Raw genomic sequence first — 14,593 nt, forward strand, 5'->3', positions numbered from 1 at the left:
TTTTTTTTTAACTATTCCAGTATTTCTTGAGTGGAAATAACTATTAATACCAGGAGCACAGGGCTGTATGGAACTACTATAACTATAGCAAAACAAATATAAAGGAGTTGCCTCGCTTGCCTCTGCTAATACCCTCACTATTTTCTTTTTAAATATGTCTCCAATACACAGTTTATTCTTCACATTGAAAACAATGGGAGTTGCGATTGCCCAGGCACATCACTTGTTTTACCCAGTGTCTTCTCTGCTGATAAGTTGGTGACTTGAGCAACATGCAACTACTCTCCTTCATTGCCAAAGGGACCAGCAGGAGGAGGAAGAAGTCCCACATAGCTCAAGTGTTGCATTTAATGGGATGGCTGTCTAGAACAAAATGCACAAGATACACAAAAGGTTGAGTTACACAGGCTTTCAGGGCTTCACATGTCTCTACAAAAAGAGAATTACTTCTGAAGAAGAGATTTCTGAGCTCCTGAAAGCTTATGTTAATGTATACCTTTAATGTTGACCCAACAAAAGGTATTCGCTTCAAGTTTAAGTCAGTTGAATATCTCAATAAAGGAAAACACCAATGCCCGTCTTATGTTGATTATTTTGCTATGGGTCACAAGCCGACTAGTAATGTATTAAGGTTGTTGACTGTTTCCCTTTAATTTACTCATTAACTAGATCGTAGAAGTTCTGTATCTGCTCACACATGCTTCCTATGTATCTGCATGTGTAACTCGCGGATTAATTTGAAGATTATCCACTTTTATTCATTTATATAGTATGCATGCTTATGCTCTCGTAAAACATTATAAGATAAGTACATTAACGTGAGTTTTCTCTTTCCTTTGCACTTACTTTAGGTTCTCCTTTGTTCTCCTAATAAGATCCAGAATGTTGTTTTCTTGAAAGATTTTTTTGTTGCATGCGGTAATTAAAATAGTTATTACCCACGCTGAACACTCAGTGACTTAAGGTGGATTAATTAAACTGTAGCTGGTTTGCCATCTGGGTGCAACATATTTGGCTAGTTAGCTTTAAGGAAGCATTTTCATTGAATAAACTATTTTTGACTGCCAGGCTGCATTCTTGAAATAGATGCCATCTCTTGCTTTAATACCAAGATTATCTTTATAAAAGAGCAAATAGCTCCTACCAACATATATTTATATATGGTGCACAGTGTGCATGTTATCTAGGAAATATATTCACAGGCCAAGGCAAGTGGAAATTCGGTATTCTCATTTCACTCTGGAGATGGGAAAAAAAAAAAGGATGACAGGCATAAACATTATCTGATTTTTATGGCTCAAGTGGATTCATTAAATTAGAGCACTTGGTGATACTGTTCATTAATGAACTTCTGCCATATGCTTTAACTGCTCTGGTCAAAAGCTGATAAAGGAAAGCTCTTGTTCCAAAAAAATAAAAAACAGCAGCGAAAGAAGGGAGAAAACAGCTGGATAAAAATATCCTTGTTTTGTCCGTTTATCAGAGGGAGTTGCTTTGATTTTGCTAAACTACAACCGAGGCAATATGGCTCTCAATTTGTGACCCAAAGGTAGGCATACATTACTTGAATGCAGCCTACTGTGCCTCGCATTACACAGATGTGAAGGCCTGATTATAGCTGCTTCATAATTAACAGTGATCCGATTTGTTTTGTGGCATAAATGGTGCATGTGTAGAACATTAGCCATGGCACTCTCATTCAAATTCAACTCAAGGGCTCAGCGGCAGGAGGGTCACGAGCTTCAGGGAGCAGAAGCACAAGCTCCTCCATATGTTCTTGCCGCATCTTGCTACGGCTACGAGTGCAAGATAAGTTCCCCAAAGAACCTAATCGTGTTCTGTAATTACAGCGCGGCTTTCTGCTGGCTAGAAATGAGGGAGCAGCTAAAACACTCCCTCATCAGATAATTTGTAAATTACTTTACATGGCGGATGCCTAACTCAGTTGGTTTTCAACTGCTGAAATTATAAATAATTGTAACAGATGTGGCAATATGGCTGGTCTCCAATAAACGAGGCCCTTGGTAATTTGGCCGACCCTTTGACAGGCCAATTTAATAAAATGTGAACAAAATCTTCTTGCTAATAATTTATCATCCCTTTTCCCCACTGAATAAACTTAATTACCCTAGCAGTTAACAAGGTCACACCCAGATGCCAAACTCTGCTCCAGTTTTGATAATGCAATCAGGAATTGAGAGGTGATGACAGCGTTGTTGTTTTTCCATTACCTGGCTTCACATAAACACAGGTGGCGTAGCTTTCTTGTCAGTTTTTAATAATTACGGGCTATTATGGAATGCATAGTTAGCAGATTGAAAACCACACTTTAGTGGATTTCTTTTGAGTGTGATTGAGATTTTGCTTTCTCAAGATGACAGCAGGCACAAAGAGGAGCACCTAGCTCAAAGTGTTAATGCTTGGTCTTTACAGGGGACACCTTTGTCTTTTTTTTCCCTTCCTTTTAAGATCGTGGAAGCATAACCTTTGTTGCTGAAAGCGTGTGCTATAGTTTAATTGGTTCTACATCCTTAGACACTGGAGATGGCCCTTCTTGCGCTGTGGTCATTCCTCATCAGTGCCTTATACTTTAAAATGGTGTTTGCTCTCCGCTCATTAATAGAACCGAAAAATGCACCTTGTTTTATAAATTAGTTTTTATTGGAGATGTGAAACACTCTAATTATGAAGGCAAGCAAGTGTACCCTAGACTGTATTGTTAAGGCCTGAAAAAGTTACTAAAAGCATCTGGTGCGTTAAATGCCCCCCCCCCTTAAATTTTAGTAACATATGAGGGACAGTTTAAACTGCATTTTCACTTATTTAGGACCCTTGGAATATGGGGACAGGCTTCTATGCATCTTATAGTTCTGATTTTGTTACATTTACAATGAGTTCTTACTACATTTTGAGAAGTTGTCTGATATAGCTAAATACATTAGTATTAGAATTGCAGGCCTTAAGAATTATATGTTTGTATTTGACAGATGCTGCTCGGTTTCTTTAGGAAGTAGGGTCATGTTAGAACCACACACCGTATTTTCTATGAATATGCCATTCTAAAGTAGGAGTTAGAGATCAAGTATTTTAACCCTAGGTCAAAGTGTGGTGGTGGATAGTTATTACTGGATGGAAGGGGTACCATAGGATTTTTTTGGTGTAGTTAAAACCTTCCAATGTGTTACAATTCTCTTCAATAAGCAAAGAATGGTAATGGTGTCCTTTGGACATATTAGAGAAATAATAGATGTTACAAAATCATGGGGTACAAGCACATCTTTAGCCATTAATGTAGTTGTTTGGTGAATTTGCCCATGTGTGGGCTCTGAGTTGCTATGAAAAGCATTGTTTTTAGTAGAGAACCAGATTTTCATGGTTTTAGTCATTTTATACTGAAACAAGTATATCGTTTGGATACTGCTTTCAGTTTCTTTACAGGTAATATATACAAAATCATAGAACTAAGTTTGTTATTTTTTTTTTAAATCATTGTTTAATGCTGTAATTTAGGTTATTCTCTAATTTTTACATTTCTAAAAAATAATTGCAGGACGTGGCACATCCATCCCTAGCGGAGCTGGAACTTATAATAGCTTCCCAGAAATCAGAAATAAAATTTCTGCAGGACAGACTTAAAACAGCGGATCTTCAGTTAATTCAAGTGGATAATTGTAGAAGTGATGCACTTGAGAACAGCATCCTGAGGGCTGGGAGAAAGGTAAGAAACCTTTTATTGTCTAGTGCATTTGTGTCAATTCAAGTTTATTTGAATCAAAACAGTTTTCCCACTAGGATTTCGGGAACTTTTTTTTTAATAAGTCTACTTTGCTCATAATTTTTGCAACTGCTTGGAAGGATGATTAAATCATTTGCCAAGGGCTTGTTATTATATGTTTTGCTACATGGCCATGATTGTAACACTTCAAAGAAATTTACAGTGCTAATTTCTATCCATGTACTTTGACTCCAAGCGGTATTCTTAAATTCTTTTGACATGACTACAGCCAGGTGGTTGTGGCATGTAATAAACTGTGGGTTCATCTATCCCAAGCAGTACGTTTTGCAGATCTGTAAACAAAATAAACTTGCGTAACAGGGTTTGCAGATTACAGTGTGTGTGTCTATATACAGGGGGGGGGGTGTCTATATACATCCAGATTTGTGTGAATTGCAAATATACCTAATTTCTGTAAATGTGGGTATTTGTATCAAGCCCCAAAAAGGAGGCCAGACCCCCAACGAATTTGATGAAAACAATATGTGGGCTTACATTCACTCATGTTTATTCACACACACTTGTTCACTCTTACGCACTCTAAATTATTCCCCTACCTTCTCTGCCATTTGTCCGAGTCATTTTTTTCCTATATATATATATATATATATATATATATATATATATATATATATATATATATATATATATATATATATATACAGTATAAATAGGATCCACCCTATATGTAAACCAATGGGAGCAGCTATCTTCCTGTTGATTATTCCTCCTGTTAAGTAACTGTCATCTATAGTGGAAAGTGAATGGCTGAAGAGCAGGAGAAACATTTGAATTGGAGCATGATTAGTTATGTTAGCCCTGCCTTCCCTAAGGTTAAGTTATCCCCTTACTTTGAAGACAAGTAAATCAAGTAAAAAGAAAAGTGTCCAAGTCATTGGAATTTTTTGTTATAGTAAAAGCTATGAATAAGACAATCACTTTCAAATTGAGTCAACAAGGGATGATTGCAAAGCTAGAATTTAAAGTAGCCTGAACTAAAGTAGCCTGAAGGGTTAATGCAATATGAAAATACTAACACAATCCTAGAATAACTTGACAATAAAGGCTACATATATAAACATGTATTGCATTTTTTATATTTTCACCCTCCCCAATATCTAATATGCAGAAATTCAAGTAGACCTCCCACCAAAAATTAGTATTTGTTTTATATAGCGCCATCATATTCCACAGCGCCGGCCGATTAAATTTACCTCCATCAAACCATATATTTTAGAAAACTAGACATCCCAGGGTATCTCACATAGTGGTATTTTAGCGCTTTCCATACACTAATTCTACCACCAGCCTTTGCCAAAGTTTGCGGTAGTAATTTTTGTTGGGTTTTTTTTCTTTCACACAAATTATACTTCAGGTATAAATTAGTTTTATTAACGATCGCTTCTAAACTCTTTTAAATCAGGTGTCCGCCATATTGTATATGATGAACGTTGAAGCCCCAGGGAGGGGCCGCATGAGGCCCCTGTTGTAGTTGTCTGTGTTTTCAACATTGAGGCATTACAGCAACAGCACTTAAGCGAAGTATGCGACCTTTGATCGCTTTCTAAGCTTATTCAATACCATGACGTGCCAGGCACCTAATCGGTTGTTAACTGACCCTTTTTCCGTGACGTGTCTGGCACGTCATTGGTCGTTAAGGGGTTATAATCGTTCTAGTTTCTGCATCTGAATTTGTTTTCTTGCTGTGTTATCTAAGACAAACACTCTGACTCAAACTGCCTTGTGATCAACAATAGAATGGCTCAATCTCAGTAACTGAGTCGGACACTGTCTAATAAAAGTTTACGTAGGAAAGCATTTCATTGTGCAAGCTGGACTTTTATTAGCATTGTCATAAAAAAATCAATTCAATGTGGTGATTGTCATATGACAGTTTGGGTGACTTTCTTGATTCAGAGGTATTTGGGAATGCCTGCATTTCTGTACACAGCACAATATTTTGTGCTCAAGGAGGACAAAATACAATTTATGGGACTTCCTCTTTAAAATCATTTGGTTTATCACACATTCACAAGGTCTTTTGAACTTAGGCCAAACATTTGTAGTCCATGTGCCTAATTGGTGCCTTAGCTTTTTCTCAAATGGATTATAGATCAGAGGTGACCATCTTTGTGTTTGGAATGCCACCAGCAGGCCAGGTTTTCTGCGGTTCATCTGTATTATTTTACGTATAATGAGTTTAGCTCTAATGAGGATAATTTGCATTTGCAAATCCCAATCTGTTTGTGACACTGTGGTTCCAAAACTGCCTTCCCATTCTATATATCTAAAACAGATCTCTTGGCTACATATATAGCATGGAATTTTGTTTTTTTGTTCTATAATATAAGTGCATAATATATAATTTAGATCCAAAACAAGATGCACACATCAGCTTGCAGTGGGGCCACATGATTTTGCCATAGCCTTGGAAATGCTGTACAGCTTTGTCTAATAGTGAAGGGCATTATATGTTGTATAAAATCATTGTCAGCCCCTTTTAATTTTATAGATTTTCTGCTTGTCTTTTTATTATAAGAACAGATAAAATACAGAATGGTGAGATGTCCAAATAACTTCACACATCATCTTTAGTATACATATATCCACTGTGAAGCTTGACAAACAAATCAAGGCCACATGTTAAAAAATAAAGCCATAAAGTAGCTTTGGGCCTAGTACATGCTTATCATGAGACCAGTAACACAAATATACATAAACTAAAGGCGAGGCCTCCAGTCTTGAACCCCCGGTTGAAATCATGTGTCCTTTTTGTCACCATGTGGTTAAATAAGTGATTTAATATGATCTATCATATAAGTCTAGACAACTATTTTCTCTTGGCTGCAAATTAATATTTTTCATAACGAGACTGCTCGTCAAGAACCGGTACATGCATGAGTGGTCACATTTTATCATATATATTTAGAGGGCAAGACCCGCTAGATCAGAATAATAAATGTTAAACACTCATAAATTGTCCACTCTTAGGAAAATGGCAATGAGAAGAGGCAACACAGTCCTCCACGTTGGGACAACTAACTGGCCAAAAGGTTTCCTGGCACTGTGTGTGACTGTGGTGGTTGCATATGCCTGAAACATAACAAATAACGAATTTGCTCGATTATAAGGCAATCTCCACCAAATTTGAATATTAATTTAGGAAGAAAGAAAAAGTCTGAATATAAGACTACCCTATAAGAAAAAGTTTTACCAGTAAATATTCACATGTAAACTATTTTTTTCATATTTAATAAAAACTATGATTGAGAAAAATGCATTTTTATTTTTATTTCCTTTTATTTGCCAACCGGCCCCCAGTTATGCACAACTGACCCCTATATGCTACTCTGCCTCCCTGATATGCCGCTCTGCCCCCAGAATATGCCTTATACCCACCCTATATGCCACTCTGCCTCCCTGATATGCCTCTTGACCCCCTATTTGCCACTCTGCCCCAGAAATGCCTTTTAACCCCCAAATGCCACTCTGCCCCCAGATATGCTCTATACACCCCTATATGCCAATCTGCCTCGCTGATATTCCTTTTAATTCCCTATATGCCAATCTGCCTCCCTGATATTCCTTTTAACCCCCCCATATGCCACTCTTACCCTCCCCTGACTTATCAGTACATCCCTAGACTTACCAGTGCATCCCTAGACTTCTCCTCGTGCTTCAGATTCCTTGGTGTGTAGTGGTGGAGGTCTGTGCAATGTGTGCAGACAACCTCCGCTGCTGCCGCTGGCACTTCTGCCGGGGCTTCTATGATTGAGCACCAGAAGGTCATGTGACGCTGGCGTTCTGTCATAGAAGCCCCAGAGGAAGTGCCGGCAGCAGCAGAGGTTGTCTGCGCACATCACACAGACCTCCACTGGCTGGCAGAGAGAAGGATCCAGGTCCCCTGCAGTGCTGCGGGGGATCTGGATCTTAGTCTTATATTCAGACCTCTATTTGAGGTCTGATTAGAAGACGACCTCGAATATAAGACTAGGGTTATATTTCAGAGCCTTTGCTCTGAAAAACCTCGTCTTACAATCGAGTAAATACGGTGATTCAAGAATTAATTATGGGAAACATAGGTGGATCTTTTGGAGACTAGGTTTCAACGGTATTACTGGAAAACATAAAACGTGATCTGCCAAATTTGTTTTATCAAATACTACCATTAGAAATAATATCAGATGATATTGAATCTGGCAAAATGATGTATTCAAGTTATGTTTTTATCTTAGAGAGCGTTTTCGAATCTTAGATTCATTTTCAAATACATCTTCTGTATTTCTTTTTAAAAATGTGATCCTCTTAGCCCGGTGGGATAGGTTTAATATTAACATGATGCATCTAAAGATCGGTTTCCTATTTTAACATTCAGCACTGGTGGATTGTCGTATGCAGATATAACCCACACAGTCCTTGAATACCCCCGCTCCCAGAAATCCTCCAACCAGGTTACCGGGGCTCTTTTAATTACTTTTATATAAGGGCAAATGGTGTGTAAGGGGGGGGGGGAGCGTCTCACGAAAGCTTTCTCGTTTAATAGCCTTACTTTTTTATATATCTCTTACCAGATTGTTCTACAAAGCTGTACATAATGGAAACGCATATTCCTGTCTCTAGTTAGCAACATTATAGTTAATGACCATATGGTCATTACGGTATAAGATTTGCTGTCTGTTGTATTTATATTCCTCAAGCATATTGTTCCTTCTACTTCACAGTGTGTTAAACCATTTCAAAGGGGGGAAAAAAGCCCTTTCCCTCTTGTTTCCGGTTGTCCTATCAAGTATAACCTTGGACCCTTATAGAGCAATTAGACCATCCTCTATCCCCTCCTTTGTAATGAGGTTTCTTGCATTCCTGAGTCTATAACCCTTTAGTCTTCCCTAATGGGACATCATTATTCTGAAAGAAACAATGTAAATGTAAATGAATATTCTCATTAACGAGTCACAGAGAAACCTTTAGCGGTAGCACTGTGGTAATTCTGCTTGTTATTTCTCTAGTATTCCAGGCAGGATTTTTTTTTTATAATTCATTATTAGTATTCTCAATTACTTGTTCTTTAATTTTGCATGTCTTTCATAATCCAGCGTTCAACTCCTTCAACCATGTCCTTGTTTTATTCTCCAGGTGCAACCTGGGAAACGTTCAAGGTCTCTGTCCCCAAAGGCTATTTCCAGAGAGTCGGAAGAGTTAAAGAAGCTTAAGATAGCAGAAAAGAGGATTGAACACTTAGAGCAGACGCTGCGGATTAAGGTGAATGATATAAAGCCGTGTAAACCGTGGCCTACCGGTATAAGCACTGCAGTTCTAAAAACTATGCAAGCACTCCTCTAATTGAGCTGAAGGCGCTTTCACAGATTCAATTGAACATTTAGCATAATGCTTAGGCTTTAGGATTTCAATTTCATGCTGTACAAAACACATTCACTTCTATGATTTTCAGTATAAAGTTCTCACTCGGCAAAATACAAATCAGGTTAATACAGAATACAAAATTAATAGTAATCAAATACTATCTATCTATCTATCTATCTATCTATCTATCTATCTATCTATCTATCTATCTATCTATCTATCTATCTATCTACCTACCTACCTACCTACCTACAGTGTCTAACTATCTATCTATCTAGTGTCTTATGATTATTACTACACTGTTCATAATAAGATGTACACAGGACACGGTTTATTATTCTCTGCTGTCTGTAATATATTTTTTGTTCCATTTCATTGTAATGCCAAATAATAATAATAATAATGCACATCTATGATTTTAGTGATTCTGTTCGTAATGTCTTTATTATGAAGTCATACGAAAGGTTGAAGCTGAGAATTTGGAGAGCAGAAGTGGCTGGTGCACGAGATACTCAGAAATTTAGACTGTCTCTAATAAACATGTAACTAAAAACACAATTATATTTTTGCATCTCTGAGCAGCAAACCTAAATTCAAAATTATTACTAAAAAAAACAAACAAAAAAAAGTTTGCATCCCAATTGCTCCCTAAGTTTTTTTGGCTTCTTCTTTTGAATCCCCGAGGTCAGTGCTTCGCTGTTAAAAAATTAAAAAGTGCTGTAAGGCCTCAGTGGACACCAGGTCCCCTTCTTCATTTTCTTAAGGGCACACACTCCCGAAGGATATGCGGCCCCTTCCTTCCATCCCCGGACGTAAGGCCTGCAGGGTTAGGTCCACTGAAATACTCGTTTAGCATGTTCCACATATCTTCAGAGCTGCTTGACCCTGCTTCCTTCCATGATGTGGTAACCTGACCTAGCAGTGCTGAACCCTGCCACTAGAGGAGAATGCACGTCTGGCAGATCCAGCAGCGCTGCAAGCAGGCAGGCAGGCAGGCAGCAGAAACCAGCAAAGTAAATGTGTGCAAACGTAAATTAAGTGATAGTTGAGTTAGCACAAAGAGCCAAATCACTAAACCGCACATACACCACTTCACTGATACATGGTCTACCCATTGGGTATGCATGCCCATTAAAAAATGATATTTGAGTTTCCTTGTTAAATCCTCAATTAAGAAACCATTTAATATAGGTAAAATATTGACTGTTAACGTTATTGCATTTCCGTGATAATTTGCTCCGTAAAGGCCATATAAGAGAATAATATTTTAAATTCCTCATCGGATTAATGAGGTATCATGCCAACACCTATCTACGGTTATACATTTCACAACCCTTCTGTCACATCTGATATTTAAGATCTGCTAATCCATACATCACACAATGTCTCCACAGACCCCTGGAGTGTTCATCACCTCATGTCCACACGTTTTATATACAGATCCTTCCTTCCTTTTGTCATATGTCGGATGACACACATAAAATGTGCGCGCAATTAATTTCGATTTGCTTTTTAAAGTGTGCCATAAAAATATTGGCTCCACAGGAGAAGATACTTTGTGCGTTGAACTCTTAGATTCTTTTTCTAGAACGTAGATACTGTTATCACAACCCACACCAAAATATACTTCATTTTAAGTTGGTATACAATATTAGCACATGGATTGTTATGTTTATAGCAGTAGATTAGAACTAGACTTTTCCTCTTCTGTGTGGGCTTCGCTCGCTGCCAAAAAGTTTGATTTAATTTCTTCTCTAGTACAATCTAATACACATTTCTTAACAATGCTTGCTTCTATCATTTCTACCGTCCTGCTATATCAGATTCTAACACTTTAACTTACAGTAACTTGCTTTTTGACTTTTGTTTTATTATATATATATATATATTGAATAAAACATTACTCCTTGTTTCCAGAAAATGATAATCTAGTTTGATATTAATGTTCATTATATTGACTCATCAAAACAGTCTGAGTTTGGACTTTATCGTTAACTAGTTCTGCGTAATTGATTTAATTGTAATGTAAAGTTTAATTTAATTAACTGTAATTGATTTCTGACTTGTTTAGGACCAAGAAAATGAAGAGTTGCGAAAAGCACACGAGAAGCGCAGGGAGAGGCTACTTGCTTTGCAGTCTAGTTACAGAGCAGCCAAACAGCAAATCGAGCAATGCGACAGGGGATGCGCCAGGTGAGTTGTGTTTTATTATCACAGTATACTCTGTACACTATATTTAACGCACGTAGCTGCTTATGGCAACAGATGGTATGTAGACAGATTCCATATGTAGCCTTTGTACAACGTACATGTTAATAAAGTAATGTTATTTCACATTTAACTCACTGGTTGTCTGGAGAGAATGGTCACAGGGCACAATAACAATAAACCCTTTAGTGAGACATTCTCTATATGGAAGACTTCGTCTACATTCGAGTAACTATCCCATTCCTAAATCTTAGGTCTTTGATGTGTTTTACGATTTCTTTTACATTGAGCAGTGAAATAATTATTGTTGTTATTATTATTATTATTATTATTATTATTGTTTTATATAGCACTGTCAGGTTCCACAGCGCTGTACAGTGGGTAAACAGGACATAACAAGTAATGGATAGCATAACAATTTGACTTCCAAAAACAAGAGGAAAGTTGGAAATACTCCAATGAGCTTACAATCTTCGGGACTGGAATGCATCTATAGAGATACCAATACGTTCCTTTAGTCAGCGGCATGCCCCACTAAAATCTATTCATTGAATGAGATGGTCGCTTGTTGAGAACGGAACGCTGTGTAAAAGCTAGTTTATAAAGCAAGTTGTATAAGAACTATTTCCCATAACTATGGTGCAGTTGCTCCACACTGCATGAGGTTTCAGTCTTTAGATCAGGAAAAACAGGCAGACTAGATGGTCTGAATGGCTCTTACGTGCCGTCCAATTCTGTTTCTATGAAATTGTTAATGAGATATGCAATATGCATGTTGAATTCTGAAGGTATTTTTGCTTATGACGTTAAGTTTATGTCACAGAGACAAAGATCGCTATAGGAAGGCACAGCGTGCAGATCCTTCACAACTTCGCCACGAAGACTCCGACGCTGTTTGGAATGAACTTGCTTACTATAGAAGAGAACATAAGAAGTTACAGTTTGAAATGTACGTTTTCTTTCTTATTTGTGTCGTTTTCGTTAACTTTGATCAGGTTTATCTCTCAGACTATAATGTTGTGGTATCACATTCCTTTAACTTTTCAAAGAAACAACTTTGTACCTGGATAAGTAGGTTCTGGATTATACATTTTGGTTCCTTGTCTAGGTTTCTAAAAACACACTTGGCTTGTCCTCAAATGTTTAAGTTTGCATTATTATCTTAAGTAGATGAAAAGCACACTTTTTAGTGATCTATCGAAGGAGCTGTTTACTTTTCTGGGGGAGGAGGAAGAACCATTTTCGGAAAATTCTTCTTCCTGCTCCCCCCGAAAAATAAAATCAAGAAGTATGTTGCAGTTTGACATAAGCGGAGAAGCAATAAAAAAACCACAACACAAAGCTGTCCTATAAAAAAAAAAAGAAGGAAAAAACTTCTTAGTTCTTAACTAACAAAACTTTGGAGCAAATGTATACTCTAGACCTTTACATATTGACCTGTCAATAAACAATATTGGTTGTAATACCCCTTAAGCACCAGGGTTTTTTTGTTGTTTTTTTTTAACAGTATAGGACCAGAGTAATTTTTGAGCTTTTGCTACGTCTTTCTTCGACTATTTTATCCCTCTTTATCATTTAATGTAAATGTAGGTAATGGGAGTTAAAAAGCACACGCAGTTTTACAGGTATATAAATTATCCACAGCTGGTATAAATGTGAAAAAATACCAAAAATATATTTCACTTGCCTTAATTTTGAGAACCTTCCTATATTTCTGTATAATTTTGATTTGTTTTATCTTTTACTAGGTTTTTATTTTTTTAACCCCTACCTAAACCTAACCCTATCCAAATAAACCCAACCTCCCCCCACCTCACCTTATCAATATACATTCAAAATTACATGGAAAATATTAATGTAGGGTCAGGTAGAAATTTAATGTTTTTTTTAATTTTTAAACCTGGGTCTTGGGACCCAGAAAATACAGTTTCTCTGTTTTTTTCTATCTCACAATCACAGTGAGAAGGAGAGAGAAACAGAGACAAGCGCTGCCTTTGTCATTTAACGGTATCCTTGCATGTGATTGACTGTAGCAGTGATCATATGCACGGAAGTGCAGGGGATCGGCTGTAGACTGACCACTCCGGTCATGGCGCGGTCAGTGACAGTGGTGACCCCACAATCACAGTACCGTGGGAACAGTTTGAAAAAATTCCTGAGAATTTTTGGGGATAATCACATCTGTGTTATGATATGTGGTAATTGTTCTACCAGACCGTGTCACATATATATGCTTCTATTTCTCCTTTTGTGTTAGTTGTTAGACTGACACACGTACATACACTTTCATGCATCAGAAAAGAGCACAGTCGTCAAAAGATGTAAGATATCTGAAGAAAATTGGAACTGCCATTCACTGGTCATAATTAATATCCATATCACATATGCAGTATCGCCATAGTGATATAATATGGCTTTCTTGAATAGAGTATGGATGAAGTTTTTCTTTCAGTGCTCAAGTTATGATATATGGTAGATAATATATAATACAGATCAGGAAGTTGGACGAAAATGCCTAGTATATGTGCTATATTTTCTGACAATGTCTTGCTTAACAGAATTCAAGGAGATCAAAATACAACCACTTGGTATTCACTAAAAGTGAGGAATCTTGATGATGAGAAATAAATGAACGAATAGGTATGGGGGTTGGCCGGCCGATCATTTTCGCTATTCTTGGGATGTTTTGGTTTGAAAAGACTGTTTGTTTGTGTAGTGTAGTTCAAACGTTATCTGTTGAGTCACAATGTTCCACAAGAGAGATCAGGATGAACAGCAGATTGCCCCAGTCTTCTGCGATGGTTGGAAAATGTAATGTAAAAGCGGTACATGGACACATCGCATTTTCACCTTGTGATAAAGATTTTAAAAGGGTTTCAGAATTTTTAAAAACCTTCATAAAAAAATAAAATAAAAAGACACTCAGTGACATCTAAAAGGTTGCCGCTTGTAGCTGAAACCATATAGCACAATTCAAGGATTGCGTTAATTAATGTGGCTCTCATCTGTTGGAGGTGTCGCTCTTCATTAGCCTGTATTTTACACACTGCCTCGCTTCATTTCGGGAACGAGGTGGTAAGGGGATAACCCAGGCAGCCATGCTCGTTTGATCTCCCTGTTACATACGCAATGCAGAATGCCTCCGCTCTCCCGGTTCCCTGCCCTGTCCTGCTAATCCCAGCTGAGCTCATTATGATGTTGCCTCGCTGCTACTTTCGGAGCCAGATCTGTCCAAGCTAATTACTGCTA

The 14,593-nt window shown here is 37.5% G+C and overlaps 1 protein-coding gene across 1 annotated transcript in view; it reads left to right on the forward strand.

The window, feature by feature from the left end:
• CNTLN (centlein) overlaps nt 1–14,593 on the forward strand; it is a 133,158-nt gene that overhangs the window by 47,283 nt on the left and 71,282 nt on the right. The window contains exons 10-13 of the mRNA XM_053465893.1: nt 3,551–3,718; nt 8,909–9,034; nt 11,208–11,329; nt 12,168–12,293. Of these exons, the coding sequence (XP_053321868.1) occupies nt 3,551–3,718; nt 8,909–9,034; nt 11,208–11,329; nt 12,168–12,293 (542 nt within the window). The remainder of the gene's footprint in view (nt 1–3,550; nt 3,719–8,908; nt 9,035–11,207; nt 11,330–12,167; nt 12,294–14,593) is intronic.

Source organism: Spea bombifrons, chromosome 1 (assembly GCF_027358695.1).
Source record: "Spea bombifrons isolate aSpeBom1 chromosome 1, aSpeBom1.2.pri, whole genome shotgun sequence".
Taxonomy (NCBI): domain Eukaryota; kingdom Metazoa; phylum Chordata; class Amphibia; order Anura; family Pelobatidae; genus Spea; species Spea bombifrons.